At 31.1% G+C, this 22,930-nt stretch overlaps 2 protein-coding genes across 4 annotated transcripts; both read left to right on the top strand.

Annotated features, from left to right (window-relative positions):
• The first annotated feature begins 1,366 nt into the window (after positions 1-1,366).
• Positions 1,367-8,909, top strand: LOC110738687 (UDP-glycosyltransferase 74E2-like). 2 transcript variants are annotated; one of them, XM_021919088.1, is made up of 2 exons: positions 1,367-2,132; positions 8,121-8,909. In XM_021919088.1, the coding sequence occupies exons 1-2, from the start codon at positions 1,485-1,487 to the stop codon at positions 8,844-8,846; spliced, it is 1,374 nt and encodes a 457-aa protein (XP_021774780.1). In that variant the 5' UTR covers positions 1,367-1,484; the 3' UTR covers positions 8,847-8,909. The 2 variants fall into 2 exon arrangements, with proteins under 2 accessions (XP_021774780.1, XP_021774779.1); XM_021919087.1 differs by lacking the exon at positions 1,367-2,132 and adding an exon at positions 2,979-6,971.
• A 9,955-nt stretch (positions 8,910-18,864) lies between these two features.
• LOC110738685 (protein GIGAS CELL1-like) lies at positions 18,865-22,510 on the top strand. Of its 2 annotated transcripts, none has more exons than XM_021919086.1 (3): positions 18,865-19,262; positions 20,207-20,567; positions 21,853-22,510. In XM_021919086.1, the coding sequence occupies exons 2-3, from the start codon at positions 20,226-20,228 to the stop codon at positions 22,177-22,179; spliced, it is 669 nt and encodes a 222-aa protein (XP_021774778.1). In that variant the 5' UTR covers positions 18,865-19,262; positions 20,207-20,225; the 3' UTR covers positions 22,180-22,510. The 2 variants fall into 2 exon arrangements, with proteins under 2 accessions (XP_021774778.1, XP_021774777.1); XM_021919085.1 differs by lacking the exon at positions 18,865-19,262 and adding an exon at positions 19,467-19,926.
• The last annotated feature ends 420 nt before the right edge of the window (positions 22,511-22,930 follow it).

The following is a 22,930-nucleotide window of genomic DNA, read 5'->3' as shown; positions in this document are numbered from 1 at the left end:
AATTTATGTTCTCATGTAAATTGATTAAACCCTCCCCTCCCCCTTCACTTTTTCTGAATTGTTGGTTATAAATAATATAATACTACGAGTTGTAGCATTGTTGTTAAGTAGTACGGAGTATTATACTTAGTATTATTTGAGCAAAAAGTTTAAGTATCAAACCTTAACCCCCTAAGTTTTGGCCCAAAATTTGCCATTGCCCATTGTAGGAATGAAACCTTAACCCCCTAAGTTATGGTTCCTTATGTAGGAATGAAATACCTTTTTAATCTTAAAAATAGAGTGATTTATACCTCCTATGTTCTCTATCCCTTGATCAAAATAATTTGACTTCAATGATTAATGTATTTTATTATCAATAAGTATGTTGAGACGACTTTGACATGATCTTATCATTTGAATATATTTTGCCTTATCAAATAGAACCTTGTGATCTCTCAAAAATATAACATTTGAAGTAAAAGAATACGGGGAAATTGTTTATTACTCGGATACAAAACAGGATTGAAAAATAAACTATTATACTACTCCTTGTTTATATGTTCATCTTTTTGTTTTTAATCCTTGTTTTTGGAACTTGTTCATTATAAACAATCATAGTTAGAAAAAACTTTAAAACAAGAATGAAATTTCTATTGTTGAATTACTGTTTAGAATATCCCCATGATCTGACTAGTATAAGTAAGACCGCTTCTTTAGTTTTCACACAAAAACCTTATGTCTTTTGTTTTATATTAGTTGACATGTTTCAGTTAGACAATTTTATCACTACAAACTTTTATACGAAGTATGTAAATTTCTTTATACGTATTAGCAAAAATAAAAGTTGAAACGAATCTAATATAACCCCACATGATTATGATTTTAAAGCACTAAGGACATGTTCGGCAAAATATAGCTGTGAAGGTAGCTGTAGCTGTGGAGATAGCTGTTAGCTGTCAACAAGCTGTTAACCGTGAAAAAAAGATAATTTAGGTATGATTGTTCGGTAAAGTAGTGGTTGACTAACTGTTACATTTAAGAATCAATATTTTATTTTTAAAACTATACATTAAATTTTCAAAAGCTACTTCAAAAGCTACCTCTAATTTCAAAAAGCTAATAATCCTAACTTTTAATAAAAGCTACCTCCACCAATAAAAGCTACTTGAACCATTACTTTGCCAACACTCACATTTTTTGTTGAGTAGTGGTTTGACTTGGTCAAACCACTAAAAGCTACTCAAAAGCTAGCGCCGAGCACGCCCTAAATCACAAAACAAAGTCAAAGGTGTGCTATATGAATTAATAGTGTATAAAGTCAAAACGTGTCAACTAAAAACAAATACAGTAAAAAGTATTTTATATGGAATAGGTATCCACCTATGAAATCTCAATACGGCGGATAACCTAGTGTCCAACATTAACCAACATCCTTCATAAATATATAGCTATGTATGATATGACCACCAAAAACTATTGTTAATACAAAACACAAAATCAAAATGATGGAATCCAAAGCAAATATGGGTAGTGAAGTGCATGTTATAGTATTCCCTTATCCAATTCAAGGTCACATAAATCCCATGCTACAATTCTCTAAACAACTTGCTTCAAGAGGCCTAAATGTTACACTAGCCACCACTTCTTCCTTTTCCTCTAAATTCCATGACTTAAAATCAAGCTCAATCACCATAGAAACCATATCCGATGGTAGCACCGAGGCCGCAACACCGGGAACCGTCGAAGAATACATGAAAAAATTTGATGTTGTTGCACCAAAGAGCCTAACTCAACTAGTTGAACATAAAATTGGAATTGGTCATAATGTTAGGTGTCTTGTGTATGACTCCGGCATTCCATGGGCTTTGGATATAGCTAAGAAATTCGACATCCAAGGGGCGTCTTTCTTTACGCAATCTTGCCTAGTTAGCTTGATATTTTATCAAGTTCATCAAGGTATATTGAGTATACCAGTTGAAGGGCCGGAAATTTGTGTTCCTGGGATGACTTTTGATGCACGGGACGTGCCATCTTTTGTTCGTCGTGTTGGTTTGCATCCTAGTTTAGAGAAGCTTGTGATTAATCAATTTTCGAATTGTGGAGATGCTAATTGGCGATTTTTCAACACTTTTGATGGCCTTGAGAGTAAGGTATGTTTGTGCAATTTTGGTTCTTGAATCTTGATACTAGATTTTTATTACTTCGTTCTGTCAGACCGTCTATGAATAATAATTTTTATAACTTCATTCTTAAATATTGTCAGTCTCTAAATAATAGATCACATTTAAACAGTTTGTTATTTTAAGGTTAATATAACCCCACATTATAAAGTTTTTAGTTGATTGCGCCCAACAAAAAAAAAAAAAAAAAAAAAAAAAAAAATTAAGTTAAGAGTATGCAAAGTGACTTAATCCTACCCTACTGTTATGTGGACTATATTGATTTAATTAATGAATAAAGTAGGATGGATAGGGTATGGAGTAGTTTTTTAGTTTTCCACCTAATTAATTAAATTTAAAGTAATGACTACTCGGAATAAATTGGGTCATTGTGATTTGTGATGAAGATAATATTGTGTTTCAAATTTTCTATGCAGCCAAAAGCCCAATTGATCAACAAATTTTTTGTGTCTTGGTTGTATATTAATTTGACTTTACAATATTTTACTAAGTTGGAGTAAATTTTAATTAGTTTTGGGACAACTATAGGTAGCTATTTGGTACAACTTATTTTATCTAGAAATTATAAATACTATCTAGATTTTGCACTGTAATTAAACTTATACTTCCTCCGTTTCTTTTTAGTTGACATGTTTATTTAGTCACGTTTGCCAATGCACAAATTCGACCATTAATATCTATAATTGTCGATAAGCAAAAGTTATAAAAAAAATTGATATTTTGAAAATATATATTGTGACGAATCTAACAAGATGTCACATAACTATATTTTTTCATTATGTATAAACTATAAAGTTCAAAACACGGTCAAAGAAGAGTGTGGAATAGTGTAAAAGTCAAAATATGTCGACTAATAAAAAATATAGGTAATATATGAGTGTGTCATAACTCATTGAGGATACATTTCATTTCAAAAGTTTATGATTAATATGACAATATGTTACAATGTGTCAATGTTACATTGAGCCTCTTTCGTAACCGACATTTAATGCATCATTGCATGCAAAGATTAGAACGTGCAAATGTGAAATCAAATGAGGTTGCATTATCAGGCTGCACATGAATGGCTAATCTTGAACAATCATCATGATAGATTCAATAATTTTGAATTCAGTGGAAATCCATGCATTATTAGCTGATCTTAATTAAGGTTTTTTTTTAGTGCGCTCTCCATAACTTTCAATATAAATATCCCAGGCCAAACACAATATTAATGTCATGTTCGGTGGTATACCATAAGTAGGTCAAAATACTTGTTGGAAAAATTAGGGATTTTGAACAAGGTATTGATTTCGATAGTAGTTAATAGTAGAGGTAATATTTGAATCGCTTTTCTCAAATGTAAAAAAAAATATTTTAGGGTTAAAAGTATTAGCTCAACTTTTAAAAGGTACTTATTGTCGCTAGATTACCCTTGCACACTTAAATTTCAATATAAACATTATGCTGCTCAACTTAATACTTATAATTGAAAAGAGCGATATAACATATGTATGCACTATGCTCATTACGTGACACTCTATCTAATTTGTACTAATTGTATCCCGCTATAGTTAAACCCACTACCTTTTGATTGTGATTTTTTTTTGGACAAATTTGATTGTGATGGTTGAACTACAAAAACATTAAACTCACCTTTTTTTGTTTTACGGATAACTCATCTTAATACTTATAATTGAAAAGATTCAAAAGTATCGAATGAAAGACATATGCTATGTTTCACTCTTAGTCTCTTACCCAACTTAAAACTCAATTTAATTCAAGTTACCCACCCATATGAATTTCGTCTCCTTCATCTAGATTAGCTCTTTCCGTCCACTATGAAAGCTCTTGAAATAAATTGACAATATCAGTTTGGTCATCCTTCATCGTCAATAATTCAATTCAAGATTCCATAACTCATACCTTCATCACACATCCCATCATTTATCATTTCTTACTTAACTTTATTACTAATTTTATTTATTTACTCTTGTCGATTTATAAACATCACCACAAAAACACATATAAAAACGGATGTTCTAAATGTAGTAGTAAACTAACTAATGTAGATTAATAATATATAAATCAATGCTATCACAAGGGTTTTGTATATTAGCAACCACTTAATTTAAATGACTTACAAAAATTAAAATGGCACTAAACCTAATTCAAAACCCAACATATATATGTGGCCAAAAATGATTTGTCATTATATGCTCACTCAATTTTAGCTTGTGGAGTAGTCATTTAATTTTAGCAACGACAATTTCCCAATATTTTTGTCGTTCTTTGCACCTTGATATCAACTTTCAAGGCTGACATCGTCCATCAATTTATTTAATAATGTCATGCGTAGCTTTCCAGAATTTAAGGCCATATTTGCTAAGTTGATGAATAATACGAAGTAAAGCATTATAAGCATATTTTATTATATAAATGACATAGACAATATGTGCACTATATTATGAAACAAAAGAGTATAATTTAACATAAATGCTTACCGTGAAGAAAATTGACATGCATGGTGCATGACTGCATGTATAATTCACGCATCTAATCAACTTCATGTAATAATCTTACATTCTTTACATAATTCTTATTAAATTATTTATCAAAATAATCCCTATTTTTTATTACTTTTAATGTCATTTAAGATCTTGTTCTCATAATTCTACTAGTGAGCAGCCCGGGCGTTGCCCCGGATTGCTATTGTTGTAGCCGTTTAATCGATAAATTTTTTTAAAGGCTTTTCAAAATTGAAATTGTGATCGTCAAACAAAAATTGAGTTATTTTTTGAGTCCTTTCTTTTACAGTTATACCTTGTGGTTTGCACTTATGTATATTTGTGTACATATTATTAACATAGTAGGTAATTGGCTTAGTTGATTAAATAACCACCTTTGTTATAAGAGGTTGTGGGTTCGAATCCTATACAAAAAGAACTACGTGGCATATCGACGTTTTTAGAAACACCTTCTAATTTATCACATAGTAGTAAGTATAGGACATATCAAATAAATGTGTAAGGAATACTGTGCTAGCTAGTTTGATACAGTATATTAAAAAAAAGCATGACCTTTTCCTTAAAAAAAAATAATTAAAAAAATGACCTTATATTTGGATTATATATAATATTATAATGATTTACTCTAAATAATGCTATTCCAAACATAATTATTAAACGTTGAACATATTTTATGTTCTTGGATAAGATTGAGTATTTAAAAAGGGAATGGCAACAAACTGTTGAACAATGGTCCCTAACTTATCACAAGCCTATTTTCCTTGCAAATTTACGTGTTACAATTTTCTTGTCTTTCTATGAAATATTTCTCTAGCTACCTAATATATTACTGTCTTTTATTGTAAAGTCAAGCAAGCTAGGAAAAAAACCGTTGTATATATGTGCAATTTAAATTTGTAAAGCAAATATGTGAGGTTTCGTAATCAACATCACTATTATCTTCTCTAGTTAAATGTTATAAAGGATTCTAACTCCAAACCATGAATGTGTTGATATTTGATTGGCATGAATACGATTGCTATGCATTGTATGTAGACAAAATTGTATCGCAATTTAGGAGGTATCTAGGCCAGTGAATACTAGAATAAGTAAGTAATTTTTGTTAATTTAAACGATACTTCGTAACATTCACGGTTCAAGATATCGCTTTTTTTTTTTTTTTGAGGAAGTTTCAAGACATCACTTACTATATACATAAATTTGTTAAAGTATTGTCAATAATTTGAAGGCTATTAAGCTAATTAAACCTTAATTATCAATCTTACCACTTAATGATTCCCAAACTAGGATTAGGAACAAAAGAAATTATTAAATCAACTTGCAAGAGCTAATTAATGAGCTAAGTTACTACCTATTTCCATAAGTTGGTGGTTCCCAAATATTTTGGGACATTGTTACTTAGGTATACTTACTATCCTTCCACCCTCAAATTAAACGTTACTTCTCTTAGCTTTTGGCTTCTTATACGTTTAATATTAGAACGTGGTATAACTTAAACATGCATGAAAATTGACAAATAACTATCCTATATCAAGAACCAATTTACATACACATATAAATAAGAAAAGAGAGAAATATCATAGAATTATTATTACTTCATAAACATTGGTGTGTAATGGAGGGTGAAGTTTATCAGAAACCAATTAAAGGAGCTCATGTTTTAGTACTCTCATACCCTTTACTAGGCCACATTAACCCTATGCTTCAATTCTCAAAACGCTTAGCTTCTAAAGGCCTTAAAGTCACCGTAATCACCACCACAAGTATCTCCAATCGATTATGCCCCCAAACCACGGGTGATTCCTCGTGTAACATCGAGTTTGTACGTGTATATGATGGTTATGAGGAAGAACCCGATAAAGTAGACGTAGAAGCATACCTTAATCGTCTAAGGGTGTCTATATCCCTTAGCTTGTTTAAACTTCTTGACTATTACAAGCAAAATAGTATAAATTTTTACCCTACACCAAAAATGGTTATTTATGATGCTTTTATGCCTTGGGTGTTACAAGTGGTAAAAAAGAGTGGACTTGAAGGGGCTCCTTTTTTTACACAATCTTGTGTGGTTAATTCTATTTACTATCATGCTTATAAAGGTGATTTGATCACTTCTCTAAGCGGGTCGGATCTTGTGTCTCTACCTTCAATCGGGTCACTGTTACGGGTTGATGATTTGCCTAGCTTTGTTTCAACTCCTAGCTTATATGCAAATGCATTGGTCAAGGTTTTGTTGGATCAATTCTCAAATTTGGAGGAGGTGAATTGTTTGTTTGTTAATACCATGGATGTCTTGGAGATCAAGGTAAGAATTTTTAGTAATGTAAAAGCATAGATATTAGGAGTGAAATTTAAAGTTAATTTTAGAGTTAATTTAAGAGTATGGTTTCCTTGACTACCTAATTTAATGCAAAAAATAATATTGACATTCTGTCGTGGAAATAGGATATTCTGTCTAAATAAAGATCAAGATAAAATGGATTGTATGAATTTTGCTTGTTCCATTATACTACTATGCTTGCTTTGTTTCTAAATGTTTGATTGGAATATATACCGAGTCTTTGATTTTATTATTATTATTATTATTATTATTATTATTATTATTATTATTATTATCATTCATTGATATACTTCTTCAGCGCTATTTCTAAATATAACGTCTTTTGCTTAATGTGGACGTAATTAGTTAGGAAGATTATGATTGAAAAAATTTGTGAGAAATTGAAATAAAGTCTCAATTTCTATAGTGTCTAAGAAAAAGTGCATTTTATTTGTCAAATATGGAGTATTAGCACAAAGAAAATTGAGGCTACGTTCACTTCGTGATCAAATATTCTAATTTGACATTTTATTGTACACTAATCTTTAAGATAAAGAATCATACCAAAAAAAAATATTCATACTAATGTGTACTTTTAATTTAATTTAATGTAAAGTTTTATACATTTAACATTTGTAATATATAAACAAAAATAAAATATGATCAAACATAATCATTTTCAAAGTTAGCAAATATTTGATTAAATAAGTTAAATTGGACATATGGTTCCGAGTTAAGATGGCTCATATTTTCTTGGTAGACCCTACAAGGCCCTTATCTTGAAGTGGGATGTGGAGTGGAAAGGCCGAAAGAGTTAACTGGAAAGTAATGGACTAGTGGTACTATTGAGGAGTACCATTTGTTGTTCATCATCTTTTAAAAAAGGGTTTCTTTTTTCTCAAAAAAGGGAATATAATCATATATAATCAAGGTTATGCAATTTTAAATGACTCTATAACTCCAATTTTATTATGGGATATTAGCCTTGTTAGGGAATGTAAAATCTCTTGATTTAGAATTGGTCTTATTAGATCATGTCGTTTGAAATAGTTACTTAAGGCCGGTTATGTTCACTTTATTAGCTAACCAGACTGATAAAATTAATATTTTTATATGTGTTAATTGAATTTGTAGGTAGTAGATTGGATGGCAAGTCAATGGGCTGTGAAAACAATAGGACCATGCATTCCTTCAATGTACTTGGACAAGAGGTTAGAAGATGATAAAGACTATGGTCTTAGTCTTTTCAAAGCCCAAACTGATGCTTGTATCCAATGGCTTGATGCAAGAGAAAGTGCCTCTGTGGTCTACATATCAATGGGTAGTTTGGCTTCCCTTGGAGGTGAACAAATGGTAGAAATAGCAAAGGGTTTGGAAAAAAGTAACAAGTTTTTTCTATGGGTTGTTAGGGCTTTGGAAGAAAGTAAGCTTCCTTTGAATTTCAAAGAAAAGACATCAAATAAAGGTTTGATTGTCAATTGGTGCCCTCAACTTGAGGTTTTGGCTCACAGTGCCTTGGGTTGTTTTGTGACACATTGTGGATGGAACTCGACATTAGAGGCTGTTAGTTTAGGAGTTCCAATGGTTGCATTCCCACAATGGACCGATCAACCTACTAATGCCAAATGTATAGTTGATTTTTGGAGGACTGGAGTTAGAGTGAAGGTAGATGATCAGGGTTTTTTGAATTCTGATGAATTAGAGTTCAGTATTCGAGAGGTTATGGAAGGAGAGCGTGCAAAAGAGATTAGAAGTAATGCAACAAAGTGGAAGCAACTCACTAAAGAGGCAATGGAAGAAGGTGGTAGCTCTGATAGGAATATTGAAGAATTTATTGCAAAATTGTTAAGCTATTCTTAGATTCAAACTTTGTATGATGTTTTATGTAAGAATGGTCATAAGATTTTTGTTTTATTGAACTAAGATATGGCTAGCAATTTCATTGAGCTTTTAATGATGTTTAAGGTCCAATTGTTGATATCTACGGTGATACTCCTAATACATATTGATATTTCTTACCCCCTAACAAAGAAAATCATCTAAGAAGTTTAAGAATTATTTTAAACAAAGGAATTTTTTCCTATTTCATTTTCTTAATTTTGTGCAAGGTAAACAACAAATTAAAGAAAGTACTCCGTATAATATAACAAATATTCATAGTAATAGACTTGAAAGAAACTCCTTCAAATTAAGTATTAAAAAAACTCACATATAATATAAATCCGTATTATTACCAACAATATTGTTTATAAAAATCAACCTTGAAAGCATTTGGGGAGTTTTGTGTGTGGTCAGCTACACTGCATGGTTGGCTGACACACACTGGGTAAATTCTGACCAAGTAATCCTTGACTGATCGAGTAATTTTTGACTGAGTAATCCTTGACTGATCAAATAATCCTTGACCATATAACCCCTAATCGACCAAGTAACCCCTGACTAGTCGAGTAATCCTTGACCATGTAACCTCTAAGTGACCAAGTAACTTCTAACCGACCGAGTAACCCCTGGCCAAGTAATGAAACTTTGTGAAAAATATTTGTCATAAGGGAAAAAAATAAATCATATTGCTAAAATGTTTTACTATCTCCGTTTCGTATTATTTACAACAATTAGACACTTTTTAATCACACTTTATGTTAAATCATTGCAAATAATATGAAACAGGGATAGTAAACGAACTTGGTTTTGTTACTAAGCTTAAACTCTCAAGTTGTTTAAACTAAGATAAAAACTACTTTAAATCGACATTATTACCAAACAAAAAAAAATTAAATACTGTAACTCTGTAAGAAGGTTTGCATTATTAGGATTATTATTATTATTATGTAAGACAATTTTAAACACAAATCTGACACATGGCGGATGAAAATTATCTAAGAAGATCGAAGAAGGCTACATATAGTCAAGATATAGTCAAATAGCAAATAAATTTAAATATTAAAAAAAAAACAACAAAAAAGAATAAAATCTTCAAATACTTTCTCTGATCACTAGTAGAAAAAAGGCATTTGGCAGCGGTTCAAACCCGGTTTAAGGCACCGGTTTGAACCGCTGCCTATGTGAGGGGTGCCAAAAAGGGGGCCAAAAAGGCACCGGTTAACCGGTGCTAAAAAGGCCAACAAAAAAATATTTCAAAGTTTTTGGCACCGGTTAACCGGTGCCAAAAACCCCCCAATAATCAATTTTTTTTTTAAATTAAATAAACTAGAATTAAATGAGAATACCAAATATGAATGGAACATCACAATCAATATAATTCAATCTATTCAATATATATATATGATCAAAAAAATTACAGTATAGATCAATAAAAAAATTACAGTATATAAATCAAAATAAAAAAATTACAACATATAAATAAATAAATAAAATTACAATATAAATCACAAAAAAAAAAAAATTACAACTTCACAATATACTTGTATCTTGATTCTTCAATTTAAGATCTAAATCAATATACCTGCACCAATTAAAACAACCAAAATGAATCGATTAACATGATTTAGCTGCGAAAAAAATAAAAAATAAAAACCCCAGAAAATCGGGAAAAAAAAAAGAAAAGAAAATCAGTTTAAAACCTAGAAAAAAACCCAGAACATCAAAATCAAAAAATAAAAATATATAAAAAAAAACTCAGAAAAAAAAAAACCGATTAAAATAAAAATTAAAATCGAAAATCAGAAGAAAAAAAAACCCAGAGAATAAAAAAATTTCGAGAGAAAAAACCCAGAAATTAAAAAAAATCGAATTAAAATAAGTTTAAAAATCGATTAACCAAACCAGAAAATTGAAAATCACTTAAAAAAACAAATTAAAATCGATAAAAATAACAAATAAATCGATTAAAATAAAACAAAATTCGAAAATCAATTAAAAACCCAGAAAATAAAAAATAAATCGAATTAAAACCAAGAAATAATACCCTAACCTTGCTCATGCATGTGTTCGTGGTGGATTAAACAAAAAAAAAATTCGAAGAAACCCATAAAAAATTTCGAAGACACTCATAAAATCAATTAAACCCAAAATTAACTTCGAACAAACCCAAATCAACTTGTATTAACCCAAAATAATCAATTTCGAACAAATCCATAGAAAAAACACCCAAAAATGCATGCATTAACCCAAAATCGATTATTGTAGCCGAAAATTAACCCAGAAATCAAAAACAAAATCAAAAACGAAAAAAAAAACAATCGAAATCGAAAAAAAAAACCCAGAAATAGAAAAAAAAAAAATCAAGATCGAAATCAAAAAAATTAACCCAGAATAACCCACAAATCGAAAACACCCAGAAATCAAAATAGTTGAAATTGAAAGAAAAATCAAAAGCCCAGAAAAAAATTGAAATCTTAAACGAAAAAAAAAAAAACGAGAAATCGATAAAAAAAAATGCAATCAAATTTGATGGAAAGAAGGGTTTGAAAGAGAACGAGAAAGGGATTGAAAGAAGGGATTGAAAGAGAACGAGAAAGAGATTGAAAGAGGAGATGAGAATGAGAGGAGATGAAAGAGAAAGGGATGAGAATGAGAGGAGATGAAAGAGAAAGGGATGAGAGAGAAAGGATGAGCGGCGAACATAGAGAGTGTTTTGTGAGTGAATTAGCTTTAGGGTTTGACTTACCTTATATATAAATGGAATAAAAAAAAGCCGGTTTTTTTTTTAAAAAAGGAATGGCACCGGTTCAAACCGGTGCCTTTTTTTTTAAGCACCGGTTCAGGCTGAACCGGTGCCTTTTCTCTTTTGGTAAAAACCCGCCCAATTCTAGACCGGTTTTGGCCACCGGTTTAGGCTGAACCGGTGCCATATGGGGGGTGCCTAATGCTTTTTTTCTACTAGTGGATTTTCCTAGGTTTTCAATTTAAAATCTCAGTAATTTTCCCCTCACCGTGGGTGTTTTTTCTTTTATGTATGTGAGTTTCTTAATTTCTTTGTTGTTAGTTCACAATGTTAATTGGATAGTTGATTACAAAGTATGGTTTTAGTGCTTGTACTGATTAACTGAATTAAGCTGATGAATTGAACTAAATATTTTATGAGAGAAAGAAATTAAGAACTGAACTGAACTGAAAATAATCTAAAGAGAGCATGCCCTTAATATATTAAGGGACTTAGGGCCTGTTCTCATTGACTGAACTGAATTGAACTGAAATGAATATTTTATAAGAGAAGGAAATTAGGAGCTGAACTGAACTGAACTGAACTAACTGAGTTGAACTGAACTGAATTGAACTGAACTGAATTTCAACGTAAGAGATCAGGCCCTTAGTTCTATTTTGTTTACATAGTTTTCACATCGTAATTCATTATTTAAACTTGTCTGGACTTATATATACATATCTAAATTAAATTTTTCATTATTATTATTATGAACTAATTAGAATTTGTTTTAGCTTGGTTTGGCTATATTTTTCTTATATTATTTTTATTAAAATTTGATTTGATGAATTGAACTTGTCTTACTTGAACTAAACCTAAAATGCATGCAGAGTCTTGAAGAGTGAAAAAAATTCATTTGTATTAAATATACTGAAAAAATTATTTAATATTATTTCAAGTAAGACAAGTTCAATTCAAATCCCTTCCCATCATCGGAAAGCCCAACCCCCTCCCCTTCCCCTTCCCCTTCCCCTTCCTCTATCGGAAAACCCAGCCCCCACCCTAAAACCCCATACCCCACCCCTAAATCCACCCAGAGCCCTCTTCCTCGCACCTGAAATGCCCCCTAGCTCCCTCGTAAAACGTCCTCCTCCCCTTCCCCAACTCTCAAAATTGCCCCCTCCCTTCCCCCACCCCCAAATTCGACCAGAGCAATTTTAAGGGTTAGGGAAGAGGATGGGGCATTTTAAGGGGCGAGGGAGGTTTCGAGGGTGAGGGAGGACAAATCGACGTTTTTCAAGGTGGGGAGAGGTTTCGGGGTGGGGGCTGACTTTTCCTGCGGGGAAGGGGGTGGGGGTTGGTGATTTAATTATTTTTCATTTTATTTTTTTTAGATATTGTCTTTATTTATTGGAACAATCAGAACTTGACACGTGTCAAATAACCTAAGATACGGAGTAATAGGTTGTTGACTTTTGTTGATTGATCAGGACCTGTTACACAAATACGCCCCCTCACTTTCCCCCGAAAGTTGAAAGTATTCCAGAATAATCAAAAATTGAAATTATTTAAAATAAACGGCTAAAAATAGATATTATTAAAACCAATTTTGCCTGAATTATAAACACTTCCTTAGTCTCTTGGAATATTTTGAAAACAAGACTCTCACATCGTCCAATACTCCATATAATAAGTAACATTATTTTCATAAATTAACCTTCAAAATGTACTTACAAAAATGCTTATCATTAATTTAACTACTGTTGAAAGTTGATGACAGTCCCAAAAGAGACGTGAACAATCATGAGATATAAAGAATGCCAAGTATTAATTTTACTAAGCTAAAATTCCCACCTCAAGTTGTCTAAACTAAGATAAATTTACTCTACATTCCATATATTCTACACCTAATCCGACAAATTGGATTGTTGTAAGAAGATTGGCCTAAATTAGGATAATTAATACTATGCATTCCGTACAATTTAAACACTAATGACGGTCGACGGAATCATGGAATAGTGGACTCTGAAGCATCTCACCCCTTTTATGAACAAAAGAAAAAATGATGGTGTATAGTTTTTATTATGAAAAAGTTAAATCTCTTTAGCTATTTAAACTAAGAAAATTATACCTTTAAAGGCTTTAATCTTTAAGTATACATTAATACATACATTACATTTTTCTGATCTACCTAAAAATTATTACTACAAGATTTCCATATAGCAAATATTTTTTTTTTTTTTTTTTTTTTTACACCATATAGCAAATATTCTTGTTTAGGTAGTAAATGGGCTATTGCATGCCTAATCAATTGGTATGAAATACCATTAACTCGATACGTGCATTATCAATAGAGAAGGTATTGTGTCAATTCAGACTGATAAAATGCAGATTTTTAATATCCTCAATTGGCAGGATAATATCCTCTATTGGCGAGATGATATCCTCTATTGGCTGGATGATATTATCTGATCTATTAGCTGGATGATATGTTTTATTGGCTACATGATATTTCTATTGGCTGGATGATATCCTTTATTGATTGGATGATATCCTCTATCGGCTATGTCAGGGATGATATCATGCATATAGCCAATAGAGGATATCATCTAGACAATAAAGGATATCATAGACATAATCATAAATGATATCATATAGCCAATAGAGGATATCATTCAACTAATAAAGGAGGAGCATTTGTATTTTTTAATTTGGTAATAACAAAAATTACTCCATCCAATCTCTTTTTCTATACAAATTCTTAAGTGGACCTGGTTCACACTAATTTATTGTGGACCACTAACATTAGAGAAAGTATGGTTGTTTTATTAATAAAAAAAAAGGTCACTATAATTAAAAAAAAGTCACTATATTGAAATAAAAATCATTTTGGTAATATATAGGCCTAAGTGGTTATTTTTGTAATGAAATATTTTATATATTGATCAATATGAATAATAAAGGCCACTAGGTTAAAATTAGGGTAATAGCGTCGTATTTCAAGTTCACAATATTATTAAACATTGTATTAGTTTTAATAAAGGTTACTAGGTTAAAAATAAGGTTACTATGTTTAAAATAATGGTCATTATGTTCAATATAAAGTCAGTTGCGTGTGTATAGACCTCGGGTCCACAATAATATTATTGTAGACCAGGTCCACGCAAGTCTTTTTGCTTTTTCTATGGTATACTTTGACTTTAATGATCTCCAATACACATCTTTGACCACATTAATATTAATTTAATATAACGGTTTTTTCACTACATACCCCTGAGTTTATTTATATATTCACCATATATCTATGAAAATTTATGATCCGGTGAGAACAGGCCTATATGTGAGAATTTATACTTATATGAGAACATATTTTAAATTTAGAACATGTGAGTTAAAATTTAGAACATACGAGTAAAAATTTAGAACATGTGTCTCAAATTAAAATTTAGAGCATATGAGTAATAATTTAGAACATCTATATGAGTAATAATTTAGAATATATGATTTAATAATTAGAACATGTGACATGTGAGTAAAAATTTAGAACATCATACTTGACTTTCTGTAGCATAGCGTTTAGAACAAAATGCCTAGAAATTAAGAACCTAGACTCAATGATTCTTAACATATGTAATAGGTCTTAGAAGAATAAACTTAGCTTTTCAAAATATATTTTTAATTGGAACATGGTACTCAAATTTTAAGACCTTGAACTCAAAAACAAATCTGAACATATATGCAATATTTTTTTAAGAACATATGCAACATACAGTATTTTAGAACATATGTAACATTTTTTAGAACATACTTAAATTTTTTAGAACATAATTCGTTAATATTAAACACGAATTGAAAGTCCTTTTTTACAACGAATTGATTCGAAATCAGTTTATTCATGATTTCCAAGGTAACAAAAACATATGAATTGTTATTTAGTTTCTTATACTCAATTAAAATTCCTTGAAATTTCAAACTCTATAATTTGCCCAATTTGATTGATTTGGATGAAAAAATTTTGATTTCACATATTAAACTGTCAATTAAGCTTGGTTTACCTTTGATTAAGCTTCACAACCTGAATTATTGACTATAATTGTTCAAAAGTTGATACAAAACACATGAAATTCTTGAGCATGTGGTGATGATAGTCGTCATGGAGAGGAGAGAGAGTGTTGGCCATGATGTCGGGGAGAAGAGAAAGAGTGATGGTGGTGGAGGTGACGGCATAAAGGCTATGGAACAAGCAATGGTAGTGATAGAGGAACTAGAGATTGGATAGGATTGGTGAGGAGAGGAGAGAGAATGTTGAGATTGAAGATGATGGGCTTAATTTAATTTCAGAACATCTACCTTAAGTCCTTAACATATTAGAATATAGATGTGTTCTCACATAAAAGAGGTGTTCTCACATGAGCCTCTCCTTATATATATATATATTAATTATTGCACAGCTTGACTGGACATACTTGTTTTTCGATACATAAATTTGATTATTAATACCTTCAATTTCGATATTAAATTATAAAGGTTGGTATGATGAAAATTTACATTGTAATTTTGTAACAAATCAATACCATATTGCATGACAAAATTTATTATTACCGTATACATTGGTTAAAAATACAAGTCAAAGCCAACGTTAAATTTTAAAGGTTGGTATTATGAAGATTTACATTGTAATTTTGTTAACTAATTCAATACCATATTGCATGAAAAAAAATTGTTTTCTACCTTATACATTAGTTAGAAATACAAGTCAAAACCAAATTTTTCGTATTTCATATTACTAATCACATCACTCATAGGACATGTCTGACTAAATGTAGCTGTAGAGTTATCTGTTGGTTATTATAGTATCTATTAGCTGTATGTGTAGATGTTAACTGTCAACTAGTTGTTAGTTGTGAATATAAATAATTAAGTATGAGTGTTTGGTAAACTAGCTGTTAACTAGCTATTAGTTGTGAAATTCTAAAAAAATATTCCAACACCTATCTAGATTTTCACAAAAGCTACCCCAACCACTAAACTCTACTCCCACCACTTTATTGCCAAACACTATTTTCTCCATTTTAAAATACGTACTTGCTCCATTTATCTATGTGCGGAGTTCTATAATAAATTAAAGAAAGTAATAAAATATAGAGGTAGTGGGGTAGATGGTAGAATAAAAATAAAAAATTAAAAAAAAAATAGTAGAGAGAATTGGATAAGAGAAAATATGAAATTAATAAAATATGATTTATGTTAGGTCCACTAGATAAGAGAAAATGAAGTAAACATTGGATAAAATTTTCAAATAAGGAAATAGAGCAAGTGTTAAAAATGTTCGTAAATAGAAAGTAGAGCAATTATTTAAAAACAGAAGGAGTAATATTTTTTACAAAGTAATGGTTTGAATAAGTCAAACTACTTAAAAGCTAGTGTTGAATACTCCCATATGTATATATTGACAAACTTGTTAAATCAAAATAAACCAGCTTAATTTAAAAGGAAAATGTTAAACATAACCCTAAGGGCTACATATAAGAAGCTTAAAATGGAAAAATAAAATAGAAATATAATATTAATTACCTTGATTTGTGCTTGATTTTACTATGTATTTCTAAATTAATACTCATATTAGATTACACTTATTTGATTACATAAAGAGTAAAAAGAAAATTTGTTAATTACAGCCATTTAAACTTTATATTTTGCAAATTGCAGTCGTTTTTAAAAAAATATTGCAAATTGAAGCCCAAAAATTGTTATAAATTGTAAGTTCGTTGCAACCCAATTTAATTTTTTTCATCGGTTTTCGTGTTGAAAAGTTTTCGGTTCAGGTTATAGCGACCATTTTAGCTCTTAAGGGTTCAAATTGAGCTCGGAATTGACAAACAATTAATGTAAGTGTCTTGTTTAAACAACAAAAAATAGTTGCACACAAATCGATATATTTTTGCTACACAAAACGAGGCACTAACGTTATTTTTGTTGCTAATTTCGAGCTCGATTCGATTCCTTAAGGCCAAAATTGACCCTTAAAACCTTTTACCCGAATATTTTTCAACACGCAAACAAAAAAAAAAAGCTAAATTGGGTTACATTTTACCATTTATAAGAACTCTTGGGCTGCAATTTGCAAATTGTTTTTAAACGAGTATAGTACAATTTACAAAATACGAAGTACAATCTTTAAATGACTGCAATTAGCAAATTTTCCTTAAAAAAGTACTTAATACCTTTATTAAATATTATGTGCAACTTTGAAATATTTTATATCTTATAGATAAAACCCTAAAGTTGCAAATTACTCCATCTGTTTCATAATGTTAGTCACATATGGAATTAATCACATAAAATAAGAAAAAAAAATATATTTAGAATCTAACATTAAAGTACAACATAATTCATAATTGCCTTATTTAATTTTTTTGATTTTTTATTAGGAAAGCACAAGTCATAATTGCATAATTTAAGGTAAATATTTCTTGGATGATTTACAAAATATTGTTACTTTAAAACTTATTTACACTTTTGCGTCTGAATGAAATTTATTTACGGAACTACTGTCCACGTAGGCTCGGATAAGGGTTTTTTTTTTCTTTTTTTAAAAAAAATTTAGAGTAAAACCGCTACCTCTACCCTTCATAAATTGCTACTTCGTATCTTTATTTGGAGTACTAAACACACAACGCTACCTAAGTAGCGATTTTAGACTATAACCGTTACTTAAGGTAGCGGTTTGTCTCTAAAGAAAAAATTTCCCCCAAATGTATTACCGAGCCTACGTGGACTATATTTTCGTAATTAAGTTTCATTCCAACGCAAAACCGTAAATAAGTTTTTTAAAAACTACTAAATTTTTGTAAATCTTCCATACTCCGTATTTCCTTACTTGGAGTTATGTCATATTATCATCAATCCATAACCAATTAATTCCAAAAAAATCAAGTTATAAATAAGATATATTCAATATGAGTAGATTTTTTAAAACGCCCAAAATATTAAATGGGACTAAGGGCCTGTTCTCTTACGTTGAAATTCAGTTCAGCTCAATTCTTAATTTCCTTCTCTTATAAATATTCATTTTAGTTCAGTTCAGTTCAACTTAGATCAGTCAATGAAAACAGGCCCTACCACTATAAAACAGAGAGAGTAACTTCTAAGGGAGGTAGTATTTAAAAATTACTCCGTAAGAGGTAAGACTAGCACCATAGGGCAGTGGAGCCCGACGACCCCACTACCCCATGTTCTAATGCCTCTTTTCTTGGTCCATCCAACACCAACCCCGTTTTGGTTTTGGCTAACCCTAACCTTCACTTTATGAACAACAAAACTGTAAATTTCAGATCTCCATTTCAAAACCAATTCAAAATCCCGCCCTTCATACTGTAAATTTCAAACCCCAAATTTTAATCCAATTTTTTTCACTAATTTCAGATTCAAAATCAAATTTTAACCCCAAAATCATTTTTTAGCATGTGATTTCTGAACTACCGCTATCCATTACTTCCCCACTTTCTACTTGGCTACTTTTTTTCTCTGCTTTTTAATTTCTTTTTTTTTGATTTTTTTGTTTTTGGTTTTCTCTCTCCTACTTTCTCCATATTCATTGACTTACAGAGCTACTAAACCCAATCATTTTGCCAAGTTTTGAAGTAAAGAAGACTCAACAATTTCAAATCTGGGTATTATTTCTCTGCCTCCCTTTTTATTTCTTATGATTCCACTATTTTTTTCTTTAAAAATTGGTCAAGATTTAGTATTTATACCCTCAATTTGTGCCATTTTCTTTCTTAATTTACTTGTATTCCTGCATCATTTAATGACGGGTTTATTTAATTTTGTTATATGTTTATTTCATTTTTGGATTTTTATTCAATTTTTGTAAATGTTTTTTTTAGGGTTGTTATTGAGAAATTTTTTTTAATTGAAGTGAAATAATTTTTAGTCATGAGTGTGTTTTTATTTATTAATTTTTTCTGGGTTGTTGTAAATCTTAACAATTTTTCAAAATTTTTTTGGATTTCTTTTTAAAATGGGTATTTTTCCTTTCATCTTTAACTAAATTTAACTAATTTGCTCAATAACTTTAATATTTTTGGGATTTTTTGAGGGAATTTTTGGGTTGTATTTTGCTGATTTTACTCTTGTCTTAAATTAGAATTATGGAAGTTAGATTTTTTTCACTTTTAATGATACTTGGAATCGAAAATTATACCAGACACATGAATGTGTCCAAGTGGCTTTTATTTTAATAAAATTTTTAATTTTCAATGTTTTTGATTCAAAATTAATGGTCAAAGTATTCAAACCCATGTCAGAGTATCGAGAGTCCAACACGGTACTTAGGTAAATCGAAGAGTTTAAACAATCGAGTTCACATTTGTCTCTTAGATTGATTGAATTTGCTACAATCATAGATACATTTTTCTGGGATTGTTTTTTCCTATATAGTAAGCTTAACAAGTTCTTCAAACATTAATGTAGCACTTTATGTGATAAATTTGAACTTTAAACTATGTTTTTAATAGCTAAAATTACACTTTTATTTTGTAAGAAAATCATATTGCAATCACATTGTAATAGTCTAATTTATATATATTTATGTGATTCATTTGAAATGATCAAGGTATTTGGAGCTACACATTATGCATCCATCACGAGATAGATTACCAAGACCTGTTGACATATCCTCATTACTGCAAAATGCTGAACGCCAAGTTGATCTCGTAGTAGACGAACCCGGGTTACGGTGGATGGGATTATCAACCCAAAATGTATCAACAGGACAAAGTAGTGGTGACAATGTTAAATCAAATAAGCAAAGGGCTGGATTACAAAGAATACGACACCGTCGTCGGTATATGAATAGATCATTGGTTGGTAAAGAGAATCAAAGGCCAAGAAGTGTAAAAAAAGGGCATGGAAGCAGTATTTTGCCTTCTTGGTACCCTAGAGTACCTTTAAGGGATATTACTGCTATTGTTAGGGTAATTACTCTCATCTTTGTGATTTACTTTTGGTACATTTTTGTGTTAATTTGTTGGCATTTGGTATACTTAATGACTACTAGTTAATGATTTGATGAGGTGTTTGGTTATGATTATGTTTGTTAAGCATGCTTCCTTCATCATCAGATCAGGATTAGAGTATATTCCGAATTTGTGTCAGGGAATCATGGGTTTTAATTTTTTATTAACATGATTGTTTCTTTGTGGGTTATTTGATGGGTGAAAATGGTAATGAATTTGTTTGTAAATTTGCGAGGATTACAACTCCTTAAGCAAAAGTCTATAGTACTGGTACTGGGTACTATACTATCTCCAAGTATATGTTGTTCTTTGTATTTTTTCGTTGGGCTCGACACCATATCTAATATGGTAATGGGTGATAATGAAAATTTTACAATTGAGACTTATACTTGAGAAAAGTTGCATTTTTGTGGATATTGAAATCACAAAAGTACAGTCAAATTCACTAACATTATTGATATTCATTACTCCCTCCGCCCCGCTAAGATTGCCTCATTAGATTTATGGATCAAATGAGGCAATCTTAGTGGGACGGAGGGAGTATTGCATACCAAATGAGTCTTCACGAGTCCAAGTCTCATAAGTAGGCTGTAAACTCGCTGAAGTTACATGTGATAGATTGCAAGTTGTGTTTAGGTTATAATAATGTTGTTTAGGTTGGCTGAAACTTTGGAATATGCTTGAATGCAATTTAGGAGGATCAAACATTGATTTGGTTTCCTCGTACGGGTATCATATCTAATGATCTGATCCTAACCGTTGACCTAAAAAAATGACAAGTCATTCTTGTAAAAATTACAGTACCTGTGTAACATTATTTGTTTGGTGTACTGACTTCTGTTATATTTAAATTTTAGGGGTATGGTCTGTTACAAGATACTTGATTTTGGATTATTTAATTCCAACCACCTCCATTGCCACGACTTACTGTTTTTGTGGTTTTGTCATGTATTCTCAGTCAACCTTTTTTTAGCTTATGTTGGATCTTTACCGTATGGAAAAGAGTCAACGCCAACGATTGGTTCTCAATTTCTTTTGCTTGTGTTCCTTTCAGTTTTGCTACATAGCTTAGAGTTGGGAATTCATGTCGGACATGGGTTTGTGTCGAAGTGTTGGATTTGTGTTTTTTGTATAAAGATTATGTTTTTTTGGAGTTAAGGCAATTGAAATGAAGTGACTTGAGTATATCATGGTATGCTTATGTTGTCTGACGGAGCATGAATCTATTCTGATGCTTACACAGGCTATTGAGAGGAAAAGGGCCGAACTACGTGACCATCAGACGTTGGAAACTCCTCAGCAAGAAGCCGAGGCTTCAACATCCAACAGCCAACCTGATGAGAAGAGCATCTCAACAACCAAACCTGAAGCATGTAAAGTTAGGGATAGAAATGCTGATCATAAAGGGAAAGAAACCGCTGACATCTTCACTCCACGGAAGAGATTACTTGGCTCAATTGACAAGGTGAGGCATATTTGGTTGGAAGATCAGCGGAAACTAGAGAAGACACCTGCAGCTAAAAAGGCAGAGAGGCAGAAAATGGTGCGCGTTTTAATGTCAATGCGATGAAATAACAACGCCCAAGGAGATTCAAGGACATGGAATCTTAGCAAGAGACTTTCGGCAATCTGTGATGATCATTATATTGCCTGGCTAAGTTATATGCACAGATTTAGAGTGCAGAATTCATTGCTGCAAATAGGAGACCTGGTTACTGGTTAGCCTCTGCTAACAATTTTGGTACATTCAGGCTCTACTTTTAACTTATCAAAACCATAGGCTAATTTATGGTTTTAGTGTAGGACTATTAGCTCACTCTTCATGTACATAACTGGTAAAAACAACGCCTTTTCTAAGGCTTTTATTGCATATGCATGTATATTATTATGTTTTTGTTTAATACTGACATCTACCTAATTATAGTGGCGTTACTTTCCTTGATTAAATATAGTACTTTGCTGCAGGTCTTAACATAAATATGACTATAAAGATGACTCGTTATTGTATGTCGTGAGACTTGTTTTGGAAAGGAAGACCAAGACAGCCTCGCGTACAATGGGCTTGACATTAAATAAACATAAATTGAGTGAAATTTTGGATGTGGATTTTGGGCACCCTTCCGAACTTATGACACAAGTAGTTAGTTTAGCTAGGCTAGTGAGCATGAACGTAGGCTGGGCTTATTTGGGCGTGCCCCATGAAGATTGGAAGCAAGGGGAAGTGGCAAATTGTTCGGCACTAACTTGTTGGTCACAATAACACGTCTGTGTTGCTCTAGCTTTAGACATTTCTAAATTCATTACTATTTTGGAAAATTCTT

The sequence above is a fragment of the Chenopodium quinoa genome, unplaced genomic scaffold (assembly GCF_001683475.1).
Source record: "Chenopodium quinoa cultivar QQ74 unplaced genomic scaffold, ASM168347v1, whole genome shotgun sequence".
In the NCBI taxonomy this organism is placed as follows: Eukaryota; Viridiplantae; Streptophyta; class Magnoliopsida; order Caryophyllales; family Amaranthaceae; genus Chenopodium; species Chenopodium quinoa.
This window is presented reverse-complemented; position numbering and strand designations above follow the sequence as displayed.

Coding starts and splice junctions, on each gene's coding strand:
- LOC110738687 (XM_021919087.1), top strand. CDS start 6,285: ATGGAGGGTGAAGTTTATCAGAAACCAATTAAAGGAGCTCATGTTTTA. Junction 6,972..8,120: donor TGGATGTCTTGGAGATCAAG/GTAAGAATTTTT, acceptor TTGAATTTGTAG/GTAGTAGATTGGATGGCAAG.
- LOC110738685 (XM_021919085.1), top strand. CDS start 19,871: ATGGTCAAAGTATTCAAACCCATGTCAGAGTATCGAGAGTCCAACACG. Junction 19,927..20,206: donor GAGTCCAACACGGTACTTAG/GTAAATCGAAGA, acceptor GAAATGATCAAG/GTATTTGGAGCTACACATTA. Junction 20,568..21,852: donor ATATTACTGCTATTGTTAGG/GTAATTACTCTC, acceptor ATGCTTACACAG/GCTATTGAGAGGAAAAGGGC.